Source organism: Manis pentadactyla, chromosome 14 (genome assembly GCF_030020395.1).
Source record: "Manis pentadactyla isolate mManPen7 chromosome 14, mManPen7.hap1, whole genome shotgun sequence".
Classification (NCBI taxonomy): domain Eukaryota; kingdom Metazoa; phylum Chordata; class Mammalia; order Pholidota; family Manidae; genus Manis; species Manis pentadactyla.
Window position 1 is genome coordinate 7681661 of NC_080032.1, and position 21007 is coordinate 7702667.

At 44.6% G+C, this 21007-nt stretch overlaps 1 protein-coding gene across 1 annotated transcript in view; it reads right to left on the minus strand.

Moving 5' to 3' along the window:
- Positions 1–19328: 19328 nt before the first annotated feature.
- The window catches only part of HORMAD2 (HORMA domain containing 2), a 95322-nt gene continuing 93643 nt past the window's right edge, over positions 19329–21007 (minus strand). The window contains exon 14 of the mRNA XM_057492288.1: positions 19329–20211. Coding sequence (XP_057348271.1) covers positions 20107–20211 — 105 coding nt within the window. The 3' untranslated portion in view covers positions 19329–20106. The remainder of the gene's footprint in view (positions 20212–21007) is intronic.

The following is a 21007-nucleotide window of genomic DNA, read 5'->3' on the forward strand; positions in this document are numbered from 1 at the left end:
AGGTAGTCCTGCTGCGGGGGTGGTAAGCGTATTATGGGAAGGTGGGATGGTAAGATCTAGTACCCAGAATCCCAGGAACTGGGCTCAAGTCCTAGCTAGGCCTTTGCCTGGGTGACCTCACTAAGCCTCACTTTTCTCATCTTTCCTGCAGAACGAAATTGGTTGAGCTTGAAATGCCATGGGTAATGTCCAATTCCGGAAAAACCGTTGGTTCAGGTTGGTTTTTCTGGTATGTGGGAGACATTCCTACTTGAGGCACCCCCAGCATGGGGTGGGGGCAGTGTGGGGGCCCTCAGTCAGGAGCCTGCCCTGCCACTGACTCACCGTGACCTTGAACAATTCACTGGCCCTCTCTGGGAGTCCTTCTCCTTATCCGAGAGCAATGGTTTGATATTCTTGACCCTGACATAACAGTTCAGATATGTGACAAGCCTGAATGAGGCTAGAGTGTAAAGTACTTTGAGTTCCTTGGTCTAAAAGGATCATTCATTTTGGGAGATAAGTTAAAAAAAAAATCCTAGCTCCAAAATATTTTTTGGATTATCTCAAGAATAAAGTAATGAAAATCAATATTCTTTATTCCTGGTTTTCCTTAAATTGCTGCTGGTTCAGGGATGCAGGCACCAAATGACCCGGGCTGTGAAAAATCAAGATTTGTCCTGCTTGTTGGCCAGTCATGTTCCTTACTTTTATCATGTTCCTCCTCTGCTCAGAAACCTTCGATATTTCCCTTGCCTCCAGCTTTCAATCCAAGCTGACATTCAATTCCCATGATGACCTGGCTTCAACCTGCGTCCTTTATTATCTCTCCTACCTAAAGTCCTAGTTGCGAGAATCTCCACTGAATGATGCCAGAATCACCCCTGTGAATGTCTGCTCACAGGTGGACAGCCAGACTGCTTGGATACGATGGCGGGGAGAAGCCTCTGCTACTCAAAGCCATGTGGAATTTTCAAATCATCCCTTATCATTAGAAACTTCTCCCCCACACTGAATGAGAATCTGCCTCATCATGAATTCTGACCCCCCGCAGGCCACACAGGAGCCACCACAGCCCTACTTCATCGTCCTCAGTGTTTGAAGATGGTCATCCTGACATCCCTGAGAAATCTCTTTCCAGTCAAAACAACCTTAGTGTCCTTAACAGATTTTCATAGACTTGATTTTCCAATTCGTAAACGTCATTGTCCTTTCCTTACCCCGGAGATACTTCCCATAGTCAGTATCTCTTTTTTAGAAGTACCTCTTTGAACTAAATGCAGTGTCCTAAATGTGGACAGGTTGGTGGAGCTTCTCCTGTGTTTCTGTAACGGTTAGGTAAGTGATGTGACATTGATTCAGGGGCTTAAAGAATACAGAACGTTTTTTCTCTCCCAAGTAACTGTCAGGGGTGAGTGATACGGGTTGGCAGGGGTGCTGCTCTCAGCAGTCACTCAGGGGCCCAGGCCCTTTCCCACCGAGGCTCTGCCGTTCCATGGGGCGGTTTGGTCCAAGCTGGCTCGCTGCCAAGTCCCGGATGCTGCCAGTAAGAGAACAAAAGAGCAAGAGGAGGGGCGTGCCTGCCTCTGAAGGGTGCCAGCTCCCAGCACGGACCGTTTGTCAGCGTGCACTAGGAGCACTCGGCCCCAGGTCCATAATCAACCACAAAGGAGGCTGGGCAACGGCAGCCCAGCGCCATGGACGACTGGGATGGTGGAGGTGGCCACAGACATGAAGAAGCCTCATTGGTTTTTCAGTTCTGGGAACACATCAGGCCCCTCCTGCACTCAGGGCCCTTGACTCCCTGTCCTGCTGGAACGTCCTGCCTCTGTGCCTGTCCCTCCCTTCACAGGGCCCCAGGGCGGCCTGCCCAACCCCTCCAGGAAATGCAGGTCCCTCAGTGCTCTCCTTCTGACCTGCCTGTGTGTCCCTCCAGGTCCCCGTCGCAAGTTGTGATTTTTTTTTTCTTTTTTTTGAGTTTGTGTCTTTGCCCTAGTAAACTTCAGGCTATATGAGGGCAGCGACTCTGCCTATCCTGTTGCAGTGCATTCACTGCCCAGCCCAGTGCCTGACACATACTGGGGACTAAATAAGGATGTGTTGAATTAGAGAATATGTAGACTATAGACACTCTGTTCTACTAAATAGGGTCTTCATCACCCAGAGCATCGCACTGTTAGGCCATAGTGTGGTGAACTAGAAGATATCTTTTCACCTCTACTGTTACTGAGACATATGTCTCATCTGCTTCTTGAGAAGTTGATTTTTTGACCCCAGGTACAATATTTTACATTTGTACCTATTGTATTTCAGCTACTTGTTTTCATTCTAGCCCCAAAGACATTTTTTTTGTTAAGGTATCATTGATATACAATCTTATGCTCAGGTTTCACATGAGCAACATTGTGGTTACTACATCCCCCCGTGTTATCAAGTTCCCACCACATACAAATCCTAGAGTCACTACTTGTCTTCTCTGTGCTGACTGCCTTCCCCGTGCACCCCCCCTACATTATGTGTGCTAATCGTAATGCCCCTTTTTCCCCCTTGTCCCTCCCTTCCCACCCATCCTCCCCAGTCCCTTTCCCTTTGGTAACTGTTAGTCCTTTCTTGGGTTCTGTGAGTCTGCTGCTGTTTTGTTCCTTCAGGTGTTGCTTTGTTGTTATACTCCACAGATAGGTGAAATCATTTGGTACTTGTCTTTCTCCATCTGGCTTTTCACTGAGCATAATACTCCCTAGCTCCATCCATGTTAATGCAAGTGGTAGGATTTGTTTTCTTCTTATGGCTGAATAATATTCCATTGTGTATATGCACCACCTCTTCTTTATCCATTCATCTACTGATGGACACTTAGGTTGCTGCCATGTCTTGGCTATGGTAAATGCTACGATAAACATAGGGTTGCATATGTCGACTGATAGATTTACTTTTCCCTTCCAGTTTCATATTATCTGAGACTCAGGTGGATGCGTCCTGTGTTTTCCTTATGTTACTGGCAAATGTCGGTGAAGATGAAAAAAAGAAATGGGCCAGACATGGTGCCCCTGTCAGTGCTGAGGCCCACCCTCCATCCCGTCATCAGTGCATCACCAGCTTGCTGTGGGGATGAACGTTTACTCATGTGAACCACGCTCTTCACAGAAGCCTCACTGAGCGTTGCTTTGCCACATGCCCTGCCGAAATGAGATGCACAGTACAACTCCGGGCTTGCCGACCCACCCCTGAACATTTCTGTTCCTCCAGAAACTTCCAGCCAATCCCAAGAATCCCCTCGACAATATCCTCTAGTTTACCAGTTTAGTAACCTTATAAAAAACAGGAAATGAGTAGTTCTTAGTGAATCCACGCTTAGTGACTCCTAACAATTATTGTTCTCTCATAAGTGTTTCCAAACCTTTCATTCATAATTTCTCCTGAAACTTTTCCAGGAACTACCCTCCTCTCCTTGCTGGAAACCCCACCACATGGGTCCACCTTCTGTCCCCAGACCCTCCTCCATCCTCACACCTCTGGGCAGGTGCTCCTTTGCTACTCCTGCTGGGAACTGCTCCTCCTGCCTGACTCGGAGTATCTGAACCCCGGGCTCCCCTCAAGATTGAGCTCAGGAGTCACCCTCTCTGTGAGGCAGTCCCTCCCCGTTCCAGGCTTCTCTGGACTCTGAGGCCCTGTGGTTTTTGCTGACCCTGTTCCTCCTGAGGGTTTGGTTCTGGGCTTGGGCAGACTTTCTGAAATGGTGCATGCCTTCCGCCCCTGCTGCCCAGCCTGTGCCTTGCATGAAACCCTCTCCACGACATGTGCAGATTGAGCTGACCACCGGACATCAGCATCCACGTACGCCCGGGGCCTAGCCCTGCATTCAAACTTCAGCCTGACCTGTGTTCAAAGGCCAGGTGACGCAGTCTTCCGGTGTGTTTAGAAATTTTGTAAAAAGCTTTTTTTCTTGTAGAAGGGAAATTGGTAAAATATTATAAAGTCCTAAGGGAGCAGTAGAATTATTGGATTTTCCACACTAAGGGAAACCGGTCTGTTTGATACAACATTCTGGGAAATCAAGATGGGTAATGACAGATGATTAACCTCGGCTACAACGTTTGCAACATCCTGAATGTTCCAGCAGCAAAGGAGACAAATAAAAATACAGAGCTACAAGCAAAATATTTTCCAAAGCTTTTCCTCATCTTTCAGAAACATATTTAGATTTACAAAAGATTTCAAGTAGGCCTTCTTTAACTACCTTTGTAGATTTAAAACAATTTGGTTTCCATATAACTTTGCAAGAGTAAGTCCATGCCATAAATGAAGCCCACGGGTGTATAACGTCTCCCAGGCAGCGCCGGGATCTGGCAGAGATACTGACGTCACATCAGACCATATTTGAGAGGGAGAAGTTAGCCCTATTACTCACCCACTCCAATCCTCTCAACTGAAACTGAAACTTTGTACCCTGGAGGGGAGGGGGCTCAAAAGGAATGATTCTGCCACTGCTGGGGTCCCCAGAACTGCCACCTGATTCACAGAGGGAGCCCCTTCCTCTTCCCCACCTCCTGGGGTCTGCCACCTCCTTCAGACCAGAGGGAAACTTTCCTTTCTATCGAAATGCTGATGACTCTCCTTATTTAAAAAATCCTCTCTGCTGCTTGCTCGCTGAGCTTTAATAAGTCCTGGATTAGTCCAAAAACCACCCAGGCACTGACTCTCCACATTTCCCAACGAGCAGTCTGCAGTTGGTTGCTTCCTCATGAGTAACTTCCCCAAATGTCTGGAAAATTGCCCAACGCCATGAACTTACAACCACCAATAAACTTCTCAGAGCAGGGAAAGAAAACTCATCACAAAGCCCGTCTTGAAAGCCAGCACTGACCTCCCCTTTCTTTTTTGCTCTTTCCCCGCTCTCTTTTCTTCCGTGGCCATTCATGCCCCCCTTTCAACAAAGAATGCAGTTTGGGTTCCCAGCTACGACCAAGAGCTTACAACATGTGGCTTCTCAGTCTGCTCCAGCTTCACTTTTTCTTACAACTTTCCGTGATAGGACATGCAGAGATGAGGAGGAAGCCTATTTTCCAGTTATTTCCATTCAGTGCTTCACTACCTTCAAACATGTCCATCCGTATTTCTAGGAAATGGCGATGTGACAGCTGTTCTCGCAAAAGGGCCACGTTCAAGTTTCTGCTCTAACACCTTCCCTGGCTTTTGCCCCAAGTGAACCCCGGGCCACTTGCACCATTTCCAGAGTTGCCTCCCAGCCTCAGCTTTCCTTCTCTTGCTTCCTTCTGTTCTTCTTTCCCTCTGGAGCGCCTCAAGCCTGGCCTGTTGCTTCTGTCACCCCCTGGGCAGGTGTTAGGCTGAGGCGTGAACAGGGGCTGCCTTGAACTCCATAACAGGCACCAAAAGGCGGCACCACGGGAGGGACCACAGATAGGACCATTCTGTGGCTGCCCGAAGGCATACAATTGAAGCCGCTGGGTGAACTCAGTGTCTAGAACCCACAACCAGAAAGCCAGCTGATTTGTAAATGCGTCTTCCCAGCTGCAAAATGGTAAATGAAATCTGCTTCAAGGGCGGAGAACATTGCGATGTTTTCAAAAAATTGCAATGTACTTAAAATGTACTATTTTAACTATTTTTAAGTGTACAGTCTGTGACATTAAGTACATTTGCATTGTTTGCAACCATCACCATGGTCCACCTCCAGAACTTTTTCATCTTCCCAAACTGAAGCATTGTATCCATTAAACACTGACTCCCATTCCCTCCTCCCTTGGTCCCTGGTAACCACCATTCTACTACCTTTATGATATTGATACTATAAGTACCTCATACAAATGGACTCACAATATTTGTCCTTTTGTGACTGGCTTATTTCACTGAGCGTAATGTCCTCAGGGTTCATCCATGCTACAGCACGTGTCAGAATTTTTTCCTTTTTAAGGCTGAATAATATTCCATTGTATGGCTAGAGCACATTTTGTTTATTCACTCACTGTTGACTGATTCTGCCATTTTTGAATAGTGAAGTTTGTATTTGAACAACAGGGAAGTTCAGGGGTCAGTGGACTATGGTGGGAAGAGCGCCGATCTGCGTGTCAGGAAACCTGGTCTGAGTTCTGGTTCTACCACTGTCCTTGGACAGACGGCGCCCTCCAAAACAGGTGGAAGGAACCCCCGCATCAGAACCAGCTGGGCTGCCTGGGGGAATCGCAGACTCCTCACTCCATCTCAGAGAGCGGAGCCTGGGAATCTGCATCTCCAAGAAGCTCCCCAATTGTTTTCCTATATTCAAGTCTGAGAACCACTGCTCTGGGCCTCATTCTGCCACCTGGGCTAGACCAGAGATTTTTCAGACAAAGCTGTATCCTTGCTCAGAAGAATGCCAGGGTTTCAGAGAGGGACAACAGGGACTCCCGGGTGGGTGGGCTCAAGGCCCAGGGCGAAGGGGAAATTCAGGAGCAGGACTCAGGCCCTTTCCCTGGCTTGCTTTATCTCTTTTACCTCTAAGAGTCTATAGAACTCTTAAAATCAAATTTAAAACCGACAGGATCAATATTAAGAACTACTTCTACTGAAATTAAATGAATTTCAAAATCACTAAACGTATTTTTGAAATTACAGAGTTTTAAACATACTTGTTATATGAAATTAATTGGTTTTGAATTCTCTTGTTTAGGATTTAACATAAGGTGGTTTTCATTTGATTTTAAGCTCTAGCAAAGGTTTCCACAGAGCCTTGGGTATCCCTCCTGCCAAGCTGCCAATAGGCCATTTCCACAAATGGGCACTCAGCACCCACATTCGGTGCCACATGGACACAGTACAATGCATATTTTGGCCCATATGTCATAACTATGCTAAATCTCAATATTTCTGATTTTTGATTGTAAAACATGATTGCAAACCTTGGGCAAAGCCGGTGCCTGACTCTACTCTCATTTTGGCGGCACCTGGGCCTCCTCTGCTCTCAGACAAACCCCTTAACCTCTTCCTAGAGGGGATCCTTTCCTCTGGGAGTCTCCCTCTTCTCCCAGCCACTCTCCCCATTGCCTCAGGGTCAGGAGAACGGGACCCTGCTCAGTGCAGTTCCCACACTGCCCTGTCATCGCAGTGGCTGCCTGGCCTGACTCAGCTGGGCCATCAGACCATCTCCCCTGAGGACCTGTGCTCCGGTCCAAGGGCAGCTGGTCAACCTCCCCATGCGGCTGGGCCTGTGACCGCCGACCGTGAGCCATGGACAGCCATCTCTGGCCAATGAACTGGGTATGAGAAAGGGGCATCATGAAGAGAGAGCAGAATGAGTTGCAGGAGTGGAAAGAAGCAGAAACAAGACCCGGGAGGCTTTGCAGCTTCTAGCTGCAGGCCCCTCCCAATGACTAACTACACACCTTGGGTTCCATGAGACGCCCCGGTTATAACAAGTTCTCTTCTTTTTTTGGCTTAAGCTTACTCAAAGTATGGTTTCTGCCACTTGCAATTATACAGTTATAATTAACTATAAAATATGAGCCCAGTCCAGTTCACAGGAGTATTAAAGAATCAACTGAGATATCAAAGAGGAGGGTGGGGATTTTGAAATGCAAATATTTTCAAGTAAATGTAACATACTTAAAAAGATAATTGAGCACTTTATGTGTTTCAGGAAAGGTGACCAGTATATTCATTTACTCCTTTCTTGCTTGCCTTGAGTCAGGAGTGGGCCTGGGGACCTGCACAGTTTGGGCCCCCAAGAGCTCAAAGGCGAGTGAGGGGTGGGCAGCCAGGTGGTCACAATGCACTGGGATGGAAAGACAGGAGAGGGCCACCAAGGAAGGCATCTGACCCAACTCAGGATGAGCCCCCGGAGGAAGTGATACTTACAGAATAAGGAGACTGAAAAGAATGAATAGAAATTAGAAAGTCCACTGGGAGAGAGAGTGCTGTAGAAGAGAAGACAGCCTGCTCAGCACCCCAAGAGTAGAGGACAGTGTGACATACAGCAGGTGCTGGGCAAGGGAGGCCCAGTGAGGCGAGCAAGGGCCAGAGCCTTCAGGGCTCATGGGCCACGCCAGAGAGTCTGGACTTGACTCAGGCCCTGGGGAGCTGCTGGAGTTTTTGGGTAGGGTCATACTTACACTCTGGAAAGGTAACTTTGGCCAGGGTAGAGAATCTTCATGACGCCCCTTTCTCATACCCAGTTCATTGGCCAGAGATGGCTGCCCGTGGCTCATGGCCGATGGTCACAGGCCCAGCCGCACGGGGAGGTTGACCAGCTGCCCTTGGACCAGAGCACAGGTCCTCAGGGAAGCAGGTCTGCTGACAAAGACACTGGCCCAGGCTCTGTAGTAATCTGGGTGAGAGGGTGGTGCCCTGAAATTTGCTTCAGGAGAGAAAGAAGGATTTACCTATCAGGTGATATATATAACATTCCGAAGGATTTCACTTGACCCTCACTTGGAGAGAATTATTCTCTCTTTACAAGTATAGGTCAGTGGGGCTGAATTGCTTGCCTGAGCTCACACCTAGCAAGTGGTTTCAGGGGGCTTGGGGTATTAGAATAATATGCCATTGCCCCTCTTAGTCTCTTAGCACAAATTGCCCCCCTAGAGGACTTGGAGAGATGAGACTCAGAGTGAGTTTAATTGTGGGAGAAAAGGTTTAGGTTCAAGGTTATCCTGGAGAGCAGGCTTGGCTGTGGCCTCAAGGAGTCTGGGGAGATGGGGGGAATGGGGACAGAAGGCAGCAGAAGTTTCCGGAGAGGAGCCTGCTGGACAGGTAGAGGGACACCAAAACCAAATGTGACCGTGGAATGATACACATTAGAAACGCTTTGTAAATGCCACAGAAAGGTAACTTCTATTTTGTCCTGAGTGTAAATTATCTACTCAATTCCTCCCCGGAGACCCGTTGTTAGTCTGGTTCTGGACCCTGGCTTCTCCCGGGTCTCCAGCCTCTCCCTTGAAGGAGTCTCCGTGGAATCTGAGAGAAGTGCTGACCCTCAACAGCTCAACAGGCTGTTAGTAGGAGAGTCGATCCCTTCCCTGCCCCTGTGCCTTGTCGTCCCCCAGGACGAGAAGACTCAGACTGAAAGTAAAACTAGTTCTCAGAAACACCTGTAACAAAAAGGAAGAGAAAATAGATATGACCTTAGTTTTATGACCTTAGGGTCAAAGAAAATTTTCAATTTATCCATTTAGCTGCCTGGTTTTTCATCTTAAATTCCCAAGAGTTCTTGCCTGCAACAGCTCCATGGGGACTTGGACCCAAGTGACTGTGAGTAAAAGGTAATGTAAAGGCAAAAAAGGCAGGGGGCAGTACATTTAGGGGCTCAAGTTAGTGAGTTCTGGTTTCTAGAAAGAAACAAGACTGACTTAGCAATTGAGATACACCTGATTTTCTGGTAGCACAACTCAAGTTAGAATATTGGACAGGAAGCTTGAAAGAGCAATTCAATTGCATGCAAACTCCAGAAGGTACTTATTGTGGAAATGTATGTGCATATGAAACTAAGTCCCCTCTGGAAACTTGCAAAAGGTTGGCCCTTGGCCCTCCTCCTTTCCACTTCCTCACCTGCAAATGGGTAAAACAGCTCGAGAGAGGATTGAGACAGCTGTGTTTCTAATGGCTTGATGACTCAGAGATGGGGAATCATTCTTTGACTTTCCCTTTTGAATATTGTTTTCTTTCTGCCTCTTTAATTAGAGCTAGAAATTCAATTAAAAAGGAGGAAAAAAGAAAAACAGTCTCTTCAATACAATTTCCTTGTGCTCCCAAGAGGTTCTGAGGTTAGGTCAGCACACCTCTATGCTGTTTACCTCTGTGGCTGTTGCAGGATGGCATGTGACTTGGCCAAAAGCTGTCGCTGGCCATAGCAATGACCTTACAGTCTTGGCTTCAGGGAGCACTCTTCAATGTCTTGGCATATAATAATGGTTTTGTTTACCAGGTAAATGGTTTTCTCAAACATTTGTTTTTATTATTTTTGCATCACCTATCAAAGAAAGAGAAAGCAGCCGTGCCAGGGTATGATCAGAGGCCACCTTGCTGTATCAAGGATTTCAGGTTTCCTGTTGACTAGCCTACATTTTTCTTTGCACCCAGACTCACCACCCTCCCTCCCCTGCCCTGCTGCTAAGAAAACCGAACAATGTGAAGTGGACATCACATGAAATGCTTTGTAGGGGAAAGTCACGCTATGTTTCTAGGCTACAACACTTTTTTCGGGTCTGTTAAAAGAAATCATGTGGAGTCTATGTTCAGGAAAGTTCTCTGAGCTTGGGGAAATAAGTCATCTGCCTAACCAGCAGCCCTCCTACCCCACCCCACCATTCGTAAGTGCTTGCAAACTTGGCTGGGCTGGTATTTACAAAGTAGACTAAGAAAATTGTTTGAATACCAGTCAAATTAATACCTTGCTATGGTACAATGTTCACAAGATATAACTAACTGAAAAAAAAAAGAGTGATTCCACCAAATGTAATGCTTTTGTACACACACGGGAAGGAAATACACTAAAATGAGTGGTAGACTCTGGGCAATTTTATTTCTTCTTTATGTTTGTCTAATTTTTCCAAACATCCCCCCATAAGCAGCTATCATACTCACAGAAGAGCCTGGTGTTTAAAAGTACAGACCAGAGTCGGACTGCGGGGTTCAAATCCCGGCTCCACCACCTCCTGTGGTGACATTAAGCAAATTACTTGATTTCTCTATGCCTTATGTCCCTCTCATAGGGTTGTTAAAAGAATTAAAGAGTTAATAGGTATAAAGTGCTTAGAAAATGTCTAGTTCATAGTAAGCACTATCGTGGTGTTTGTTAAATGGAGAAAACAATAATTTTTAATTTAGTCAAATTGTGGTTGATTTTCTCTGAAACGCTATTGGCCATGTTTCTGTGGCAATCCTATTTTATGATACGTGTTGCTGAAGAGTGGATACATATAAACCCAATGCCTACGTTTGTCCTCAACTAATAGAGTTGGGGTGGCTGCATGACATTTGATGGGTGGCTGAAGTTCTCCAAGTTATTTGCCAGGCCGTGGCAAAGAGCATGGAGTTCCCAAGGGTATACGATGACTGCCCCCTCCCAGTCCCGTCATAGCTGACTGTGGCAAGCCTAATTCTCTCCTAAACCACAAGTTATACTATCACAATTTGACTCATGACGTTCACAGAACTGGAAGGATCCTTGACCTTTGGTAAATTATGCCCCCTTGCCCAGGTTGAAATGCCCTGGGTAAACCTGTGTGCAGGGATACGTGCTTCTTCACTTCCCCACGTAGGCCTGGGAGGAGCAGAAAGAAATGAGAACTGGCTTTGTGGTGGATAGTCAAATAATTGTGAAATTGTTAATGACTGATTGGGGGAGACAAACAGAATCAGTTGGGAAGGATCTTTTTCCCCACATTAAGGGAGTATCCACACAAAAGCAAATCCATAAACATATACTTAGATTGTCTTGCAGACCGAAGAACTGACGGACTGAACTCGTTTTTCATTTTGTAATAAAAAATGTGCTGGTGAGGGATAGCCCAGGAACTGACAGAAATAAATAAATTGGGAGAAAAGAGACAGAGAGAAGAGAGAGTGAGACAGAGACAGAGACAGAGCAGGAGAAAGGAGGGAGGGAAGAGTGGAGGGAGGGGAGGGAAAGAACGGGCAGAAAGGGAGGGCCTCCGCCCGGATGCGGGGCACCAGCGCACTGAGAATCAGACAGAACAACACGAGGCTGCCTCCTTTCAGCCAAGGGAAAAATATTCTAGAAAAAGGAAACTCCAAATCTCTTGCTTACCAGTACAAAGTGAATTATTCATGATTAAATGTGAATAATAAACCTATGCAAATATTTGTTGTACTCTCAATTTTGAGGAGGTTGGGGAAGCAGCAGGCAATGAAGTCACTTTAAAATGATTTAATTAACTATCTTTTTTAGAAATATGTCCAGAAAAGAGATTTTTTTTTGTTATTTAAATATACACTCCCAAAGAAAACAAGGTTTGGTTTTATTTTTTTTTTAAGGAGGCTATGTCCTATTGGAAGTGACAATCTAAAGCTTTTCTCTTAGTATTATGACAGTTATATAATTTCCTTAGAAACTAATTGTGAAAGTTTTTTTTTTTTAATTTCTGACTTTAGAGAGTTAAAAAGCTTACAGCAGAAGTTCTTCTGTAATGGGAAACCTTAACTGACAAGTTTCCAAGTACCTGCTGCTGACTGTAAATTCTTACCTATAAATTTCAGTTACAGGTTTTTGATAAAGGGACCATTACAATAATACTGATACCTGGCAGTTTTAAGCTGTTTTTATCTTTTTGGTTACAGAATTGGTTTAACAGTTTCCATCAGAGCTGTTAGACTTTTAGCTAGAACTAGGTTGGATTTTATGTAGCTTGCCCATTCTAAGAAACACTTAAAACGCAAGTAATAGCAAGATAATGAAAGGTATTTTATCAACTTGTAACCTCTGTAACTTTTCAAAGTCACTTTACATAGTGTGGCATCACCATAATCTCTTAAACAGTGTTTTACAGCACGCAGATGCCTCTTGGGTATATACTGTTATCATAAATGAGTTGCATTAATAAAAAAAAATCAACATTCTCTTGAGCACATCCTTAAAGCTGAGTTCACTCTGAGGCCCGCGCTTCCGTTAGCCATAGACTAGGATCAGATGAATTTCACTTCTGCCCAACAATCACCTCAGTGTCCCGAGGAGGGTCCCGAGGACTGCCCCGGCCTCCCCGGGCTCTCTCTAGAACCATGATGAATGGGCTGGCCCTCCCCGGCAGCTCTATCCCTGCCCCACCGGTCCCGGAGCCCACACAGAGGGAGGGATTCCAGGCACCACACAGGTCGAGAGCAGACTGTCACGACCCACTGCTTCTACCTCCTGGTGGTTAAAAACCCTAGGTGGGTTACCATCCTTGTTTTGCAGCTAAGAAACAGAGGAAGAGGAGATAAACGACTTGTCCAGAAATAGAGATCCAAGGTTAAGATTAAAATGCAGACTTTGACTGAATTTCAGACAAACCATTAGTTAAATCCCCCGGATTACAACACCCGGCACCACTGTCCCCAGTCTAACTAGAAGCCAGCGAATTGGCGGTTTACCAGTCACTAGCATAGCTCCTAGCCCTGCAGTTAATCTTCTGCCATTATCTTTTTCTTCTGCTATTGTCATTTCTGGAGGTTTGGCCTGTGACAACGGGCCACACAGAGGAATCAGAGACCAGGAAGTCATCTGCTCGCCAGGTTTACATTAGCACTGTGTTGAAACCAATCTAGACTCCCAGAAAAGATGATTCTACCACCTTCTCTCGATTTTGAATGCCACCTAATGAATGAGTCCAAAGTCCATTTTCTTTTATTCTATGTTGACCAGAGATAACTATCTTTCTTATTTAAAAAACATATTAAAATTGCATTTTAAGGTTAACTGGCAATATTAATAAGTTGCAAACATAGGCCTCAAATGAGAGGTGGTAATAACTTGAAATTTTCGGAAAAATATGGTCTATATTTACTAAAACCCCATCAGTGAGTGAAAATTGGTTTCAGTGTGAACATTTTTTCACTATCTTGTTTCTCTGAGAGTCTGCAGTTATCGTAGTAAACTTGCCTCTCACTTTATAGGAACTTGTCTCCATTATGATTTAGTTCAGTGGTTTCTTTCTCATAAGATTACAGCTGGAGAGCCGTTTCCTTATGCTGGGAAGTTTCTGAATCTGTGATGTAATTAATTCCTTTAAAAGGTTCCTCTTTCAGGAGGCCCATTAGTAGACATCACTATGAATTAACATCTTAATCCAGTAGAAACGCTCTTCGGAGGCAACAGTGGAACAGATCAATCTTTGTTGTGAGATGGGACCAGGGGACTTAACCACATTCCTTGCGGTTTCAGAATGACATGCACACTCTGCGACCCACAGATAGGCAGAGATAGTTGTGTTCTCAGTAATGCCCTGACCACACTAGTTCCTTAACATAAAGAGATAGTTCTAGATATTATAATTTCTTAGAAGAAAGCAGCATGGCTGGTGTGCACACTGAAGGCAGGGGAGTGAAACTCTGCCCTCCGACTAAGGCCTGCAAAGAGAGGCTGTGGGCCACTTAAAGCCCACTTGAGGGCTGCTGGACAAATCCATTCTACAAGGACCTACTAAGGATTTTTCTTTCTCCATTGGTCTTGTTAAATAGTAATGAAGTCTTCTGGTTGGAGCTCAAATATTTTCTTGATTATTTTCACATGTGGTCTCTGCAAGCATGTTGTTTGGGGTTCAAAATTCTGGCCTTGCTATTTACTAGCTGTGTGACCTTGGGCAAGTGATTTAACTTCTCTGTACCTTAGCATCTCATCTGAAATCAAGATAACAGCAGTACCTGACTTCTGTGGTTGTGGAGAGGATTAAATGAATGGGCACAGGTAGGCGCCTGGCCCAGATTAAACACCCACTGATGTCGACTGATACCACGATTAGCTCTGCTGAGTGGAGGTCCTACCAAGACACGTAGGCCTGAAACACGTAGACTGAAATACTCAGACCAAGCAGAGGAGCAGGTGTGTGGGCCCGGGGAGGGGCTCTGGCTACAAAGGGACACAAGGGAACATCTGAGGGTGACAGGAACGCTCTGTATCTTGTGGTGGCAGTTACTCTGGTGTAAGCTTAACAAAAACCCACCCAACAATTCTTTCCGATTACCCCCCCTTTCATATACTTGTCCAGGCCCTAATCACTTTACATCTGGGTTAATGCAAAAACTCCTGGTTGATTTCCCATCTCTGAATTCTTTGTTTCCTAATTCCTCCTCAGAGCAACCATGCTCACCCCGCTCCAGGGACCACTTCAATAAACATGCCTTGAACAGCGCATGTTGCCATTTGTTTAAAAAATAGAGAAAGAAATGAATGTGCATATACCAGTATGTTTACTTATTTATGCCTAAAATAGCTCTGGAAAAGATATATGAGAAAGTTGGTTACGTATGGGGAGGGGAACTGGGTGGACAGGGTGGGAGGGATGTTTTTCACTAGAAAGCCTTTTGTTCCTTTTGAGTTTTAAATCATGTGAATGTATTACCTAATCAAAAATAAATAAATAAAATGTGGGAAATAATAAGAACCCTGCCAAGTTCATCTATTCATTCAACAAATATTTACTGGGCATCTACCACTTGCCAGGCATACATCAGGGTTAAGGTGTCCGCAGCCATGATTGTGTTTCATCAGCGGAATCCTTCATAAACAGTGTGACACGGGCCTTGTCTGCTTGGTTAGCTTTCAAGCTTGCTTACAGGAGATGGAAAGTGCACTGGTTAATTACAATGGCCATGGCGGGCACATGATTTAGGGAAAAAACAAGGTCAGAGTCAATTAGGCTACAAAGGACCTCCTTCCACATACTGAAAAGAGGTTTAGAAGCCCTAGAGTGGCAACAGGAACAGATGATACCTCATAACTAGCATGCACTGAGCATTAACCTTCATAACTAGCATGCACTGAGCATTAACTTTCTGTGGGCCAAGTGTTTGTCTAAGTGCTTTACTTCTATTAATTTAGTTCTAGTAATAACTTTGAGGAAGACACTGTTATTGCTCCCATTTTACAGATGGGTAGATTAAAGTAGAGAGAGAGCAAATAACTTGCCCAGAGTCACCCAGCTAGTAAGTAGAATGATCAGGGTTTGAATCCAGGCAGTGTCTAACTCCAGAACTCTTGGCTTTCACTGCTTCACTCTATTGCCTTTTGGGAAAATGATTTATAAGATGTTCCTTTGTTCCAAAATATCTCTATTGAATTTCTACCATTAACAAAAGTGTCACTGAATTTTACAAGCTGGAAGAGACCTCAGTGTATTCATTTGATTCAATTCTCATCCAAAGGGACACATCCTAGACAATTCAGCTTGAACACCTCTTGTGATGCGGAACTCATTACAGCCAGAAGCAGTCACCAGCCGACAGCCCTAACGGCTAATAAAAACAGTAAACTGTTGACTGCCTTCCATGTGCCAGGCACTTTGCTAGAGCATGGGCGACAAATTCTTCAATATGTTGAGTCCAAATCTGCCTCCCTGCACCTTCTTGCCACTAGGTCTGTGCTCTACTCTTGGGAACAGCACCGATTGTCTGTATTCTCTGCATTTCCTGACAGTCCCACAGGTACCTGGAGACAGCTACAGATGTTCTCCTCCTACTTTCCTCTTTCCTGTTTATTCAGTCTGTTCTCGTATCGCATTCTTTAGGTGAGATTCATTTTTCTTATTAACAAGCTTCTGTTTTAAAATGCAAATATGGGAGGGCATCACAGTCAGCTTGATCTGTGGCTGCCCTTCTATCACACCATCTTGAGGGAAAGGAAGTTTCGATTTGGGGAAAGGAGTGGGGAGGGTGCTGAGAACAGAGACAACTGGGAGTGTGGTTCAAGTGTGAGCCCAGGCTTGAAGAGGGTGTTGATGTAGGACCTCTGGGCAGGCAAGAAGCAGCACAGGGATCCTGAGCTCCTAACACTAAGGAAGGAGACATAAAAAAGAGCAGAAATGATGCACACCTGTTGAGCACTGACCATATCCATTCTGGGCCCTTAGCTTGAATCACTTCACTTAACTTTCACATCAGTGTCACCAGGTAGGTACCCTCATTAGCCACAAGCTATAGAGCGAATATTCTGAGGGATGGAAAGATGAAATAACTTGTCTAGAAAATGGCAATCAGGTTTTGAAGCCAGCAGCCTAGGCTTTTCCTCAATTATCTTGCTAAAAGGAAGAAGAAAACCTAACTTTGCCTACTTACCCTTGAGTCAATTAGTAATTATTCAGATGGAACCCAGAGGCCCCAGACTTAACCAGCCTTCAGGGGACCTGCAACACACAAATAATGACCCCCAAAGGCTACTCATTTACCATGTTTCTGTCTGAGTATTTGAGCCCCTCAGGAATGTTCCAGGCTTACCAGCGTTGTCTCAGGTGTATTGGGCTATCTCAAACAGCCTCTCCACCCCTGCTATGGGGGAGCTTTTGTTTACTACCTCACGGGCACAGTTAACACCAGACTGAAGTGTTTAGTGAGAGTTTTTCCCAGGGCCCCCTGTTGAGCAAATCTCACAGGCAACTTCCAGCCAGGTTTAAGGGATCAGTTTACCCATGCTTGTGGCAGCCAATTCTACTTGTGAGCCCAACACCTCCTACGAGAATCAGTCTCAACAACTTTGATGGAAGGTAAGACCCAATTTGCAGAGATGTAGTGCACCCAAGAGGAAGTTATATGAGCAGATTGGTACCTCAGGTCTCTTCGTTTTTGGATAGGACCTTGGCTTTACCACGGCATACCCAAAGAGCCCATTAACGAGGGCCCTCAATGGTGCTGTCACCTCTGCAGAAACTGGAAACTGCATAGTGGGTCTCAGCCAGGGCCCCAAGAACAAACATACATCACATGTAAAATATTGCCTTTTAAAAGAATGTAGACTAATAATTTCAAAAGAGGATACCTCTGGGACAAACAAAGGCATTTTCTGACTTGTATAGAATCTAGAATCATACAGTGTGGAGGATCTTGCATTAACTCTTAAAAGCACAGTGTGCTTAAGTCTCATTTTATCATCTGGATCTTCCTTCTGAATGATGATTATTATAACTGAGAATTATTTATACTATAAGAATCTGTGGATATCTCTAAAGATTTGATACTGTTGGTTTTGACCCATAAATTGACAATTTTAAGTCACATTGAAAACTGCCTCTAATGGTGTCATTTTAAAAACACACACACAACTTTGAACTTGTATGAGTGCAGCTTTGACACTGACGAACATTTCCAGCCTCTTCCTGGCAGAGGCGAACTGGGGATGAAAGAACCGAGACACCAGGGGGACCGGCAGGAGGGGAAACGAAGGCGTGGTTTCGGTGTGTGGCTTCAAAGGCTGGTGGCAGTCGTAAGCCTAACCCATCTCTTTCTAGCTAGACCAATTTTCTGTAAAGACAGAAAAAACCCCAAACAGCCAAAGTCAAGTTTCCCCTACATAATTTTTAATTTAATAATGTCCCAGTTTCCAAACTATTGTTACCTGACCTTTGTAAGCACACCGAAGAGCCGGGCACAGCCAGCTCCCTTCTTTTCACTGAAGTTACAGCCCCTTGATGAATTTATGTTTACTCATTCCTATTTATGTTTGCTCATGACTATTAAGGACAGAAATGAATAAAGAAAAGATTTGGTTCCTCCAAATAAATCCTTCAGTAAATAGAACTGAATACCCTCCATCTTGAGAGCTGGTTGCATATATGGGCTCTGCTATGGCTCTGAGATCCTCTTGCTAACAGACCTCCTTCTCTGGGCGCCAAGCAAGGGCGCAGGCCCTGCAGCTTGTCTCTGCTCCTCATACATGTGGGGCACCAGGCACTTACATTCCATCCACTGACACCAATAAAAGGCAGTTTCACTGGAAGGAGGAGGTGTTGACAGAGACAGTAAAATCAGTATAAACATTTTCTAGACAGATTCAGATTCTAGACTTTGACTTAAAGGATCTGTCAACCTTAGGATAAATTTATGAAAATTTTAATTATAGATTGAGAGCTGAATTTTAAACAAAATCGTTCCCCCTGAAGTCCAGATTGATAAACTACTCAGTATAATTAATTTGCTTTGAGAGTCAAGGCCCCTGGAGTCTTTGTAAAGTCCTTTGTGTTCCAACACTTTTAGTGGACATATGCTCACTACCCACAAGGCAGCCATTTCAAAATTTTCGCAACCTGTGGAGTTAAAAAGTTCCTCCTTAGACTGAGGTAAACTGATCTCCTGAAGCTTTCACCTATTCAGTCTCAGATATACCTTCTGGAGAGACACAAAATAAACCTAATCCCTCCAGGAGACAGCTAATCTCTTTATATGATTCTCTTAAAAGAAACTGTGGTGACTCAGGCTACACTTCTCTGAAGGGTATAATAAACCAATGCCTTTCCCCTCCTCCTTTCAGTGGCAGAGCCACCTTGTATGAGCAAACCTACTGTGCCGGGAGAAGGGACGGTGCTCCTCAGCGGGGGGCCCCTGTGAGTCTGGGGGTTGTGGACAGGTTCCTTCAGACTTTCCTTTGTTATGATAACCCACAGCCTTCTGCTGGTGAAGGTGCCTATCTGGTCCCAGAGATACTCCTCTTAGTCTGGGTCAAAGGTCCTGGTTCTCGATCTTTGTATGCATTAGAATTGAGGGAGTTTTCCACAGCCCTCCTCCCCAAAATTTTGATTTGGTAGAAATGAGGCAGCCCAGTAATCCCTGTTTTAACAAGCCATGGAAGTACTGGTGTCCTTACCACACTTGAAGAAAAAGAGAGGAGCATGGAAATACCTTGCATTTTGGGTTTATTTAGCCAGAAAGCACACACACTTAACATTTAACTATTTAAATTAAATTACTAAATTTCATACTAAATACAAAAAATGGCACTTTAAATCACTGAGAGGTGACTAGCAGCAGCATCTGCAGCTTACAAACAGATAAACTGAAGTGTTTCTTGGGAAACATTCAACATGGGCCTTAAGGGAGGTGGGCTCCAGCATTGCAACCTATTCCCTGTCTCAGGTTAGCCAGCAAAACAGGGCCTAGGGCCAGATTTGAGGAACTTTACAAGGAGAGTACATTTTGGTCCAACACTTAGCTGATTAACCTCGTGATTGAAGTTAACACAAAAAACACACTTGGATAAGCACCACCACACCCATCCTATGCAATTTTCTGTGGGAATTCTAATTAAACTCTAGAGGGATTCCAATACATGGGTTACAAGTTGAAATATTCCACAGCAATCTAGATACCTTGGTAATTTAATTGTGCAAAGAAAACCCTCTTTCCTTTGAGAACAACAGCTTATTTCTTTTCAAAATAGTTGTGATTTTTTAATAAATATAAAGTGTGTCTCCTCTCTAACTCAGGCTTGAAGTGATGCTATCTCAAGGCAGCTCTTGTGACCTTGTTTTCTTTGTGGCAAAGTGAACCCATATCCTACCCAGAAATTTAGCACTTAGTAAATTGACTAAAAAGTTGAGCAACAAATTTAGTAAAATGTTTTGGTGATAGGAGCTTACTTTCCTACTAAGACACTTCAAGAATGTTTGTTGCAAAATAAAATTATTTTAGTAGAAATGTAGCGAAGCCATCTAACTTTCATTTTCTGTTAGGGATGAAGACTTTCACTGGTTCGCTGATCTTCCTCTTCTTCCTGGAGCTCTCAGAACCTTGCTGTCTGTGCACAAAATTCATCCTTTGAATCTGTGAGAATCATCAGAGAGGTACAATTCAGCAGAAATTTTTTTTTTTGAGAAACATTACTAGACTCCCCCCTTCACCAAGTCCCCCCCACATACCCTATTACAATCACTGTCCATCAGTGTAGTAAGATGTTGTACAATCACTATTTGTCTTCTCTGTGTTGCACAGACCTCCCCGTGCCTCCCCCCACATCACACATGCTAATTGTAATGCCCCCTTTCTTCCACCCCCTCTTATCCCTCCCTTCCCACCCATCCTCCTTAGTCCCTTTCCCTTTGGTAACTGTTAGTCCATTCTTGGGTTCTGTGATTCTGCTGCTCTTTTGTTCCTTCAGTTTTTTCTTTGTTCTTATACTCCACATAAGAGTGAAATCATTTGGTACTTGTCTTTCTCCACCTGGCTTATTTCACTGAGCATAATACTCTCTAACTCCATCCATGCTGTTGCAAATGGTAGGATTTGTTTTCTTCTTATGGCTGAGCAATATTCCATTGTGTATAAGTACCTCATCTTTTTTATCCATTCATCTACTGATGGACACTTAGGTTGCTTCCATTTCTTGGCTATTGTAAATAGTGCTGTGATAAACATAGGGGTGCATCTGTCTTTTTCAAACTGGGCTGCTGTATTCTTAGGGTAAATTCCTAGAAGTGGAATTCCTGGGTCAAATGGTATGTCTATTTTGAGCTTTTTGAGGAACCTCCATACTGCTTTCCACAATGGTTGAACTAATTTACATTCCCACCAGCAGTGTAGAAGGGTTCCCCTTTCTCCGCAACCTCACCAACATTTGTTG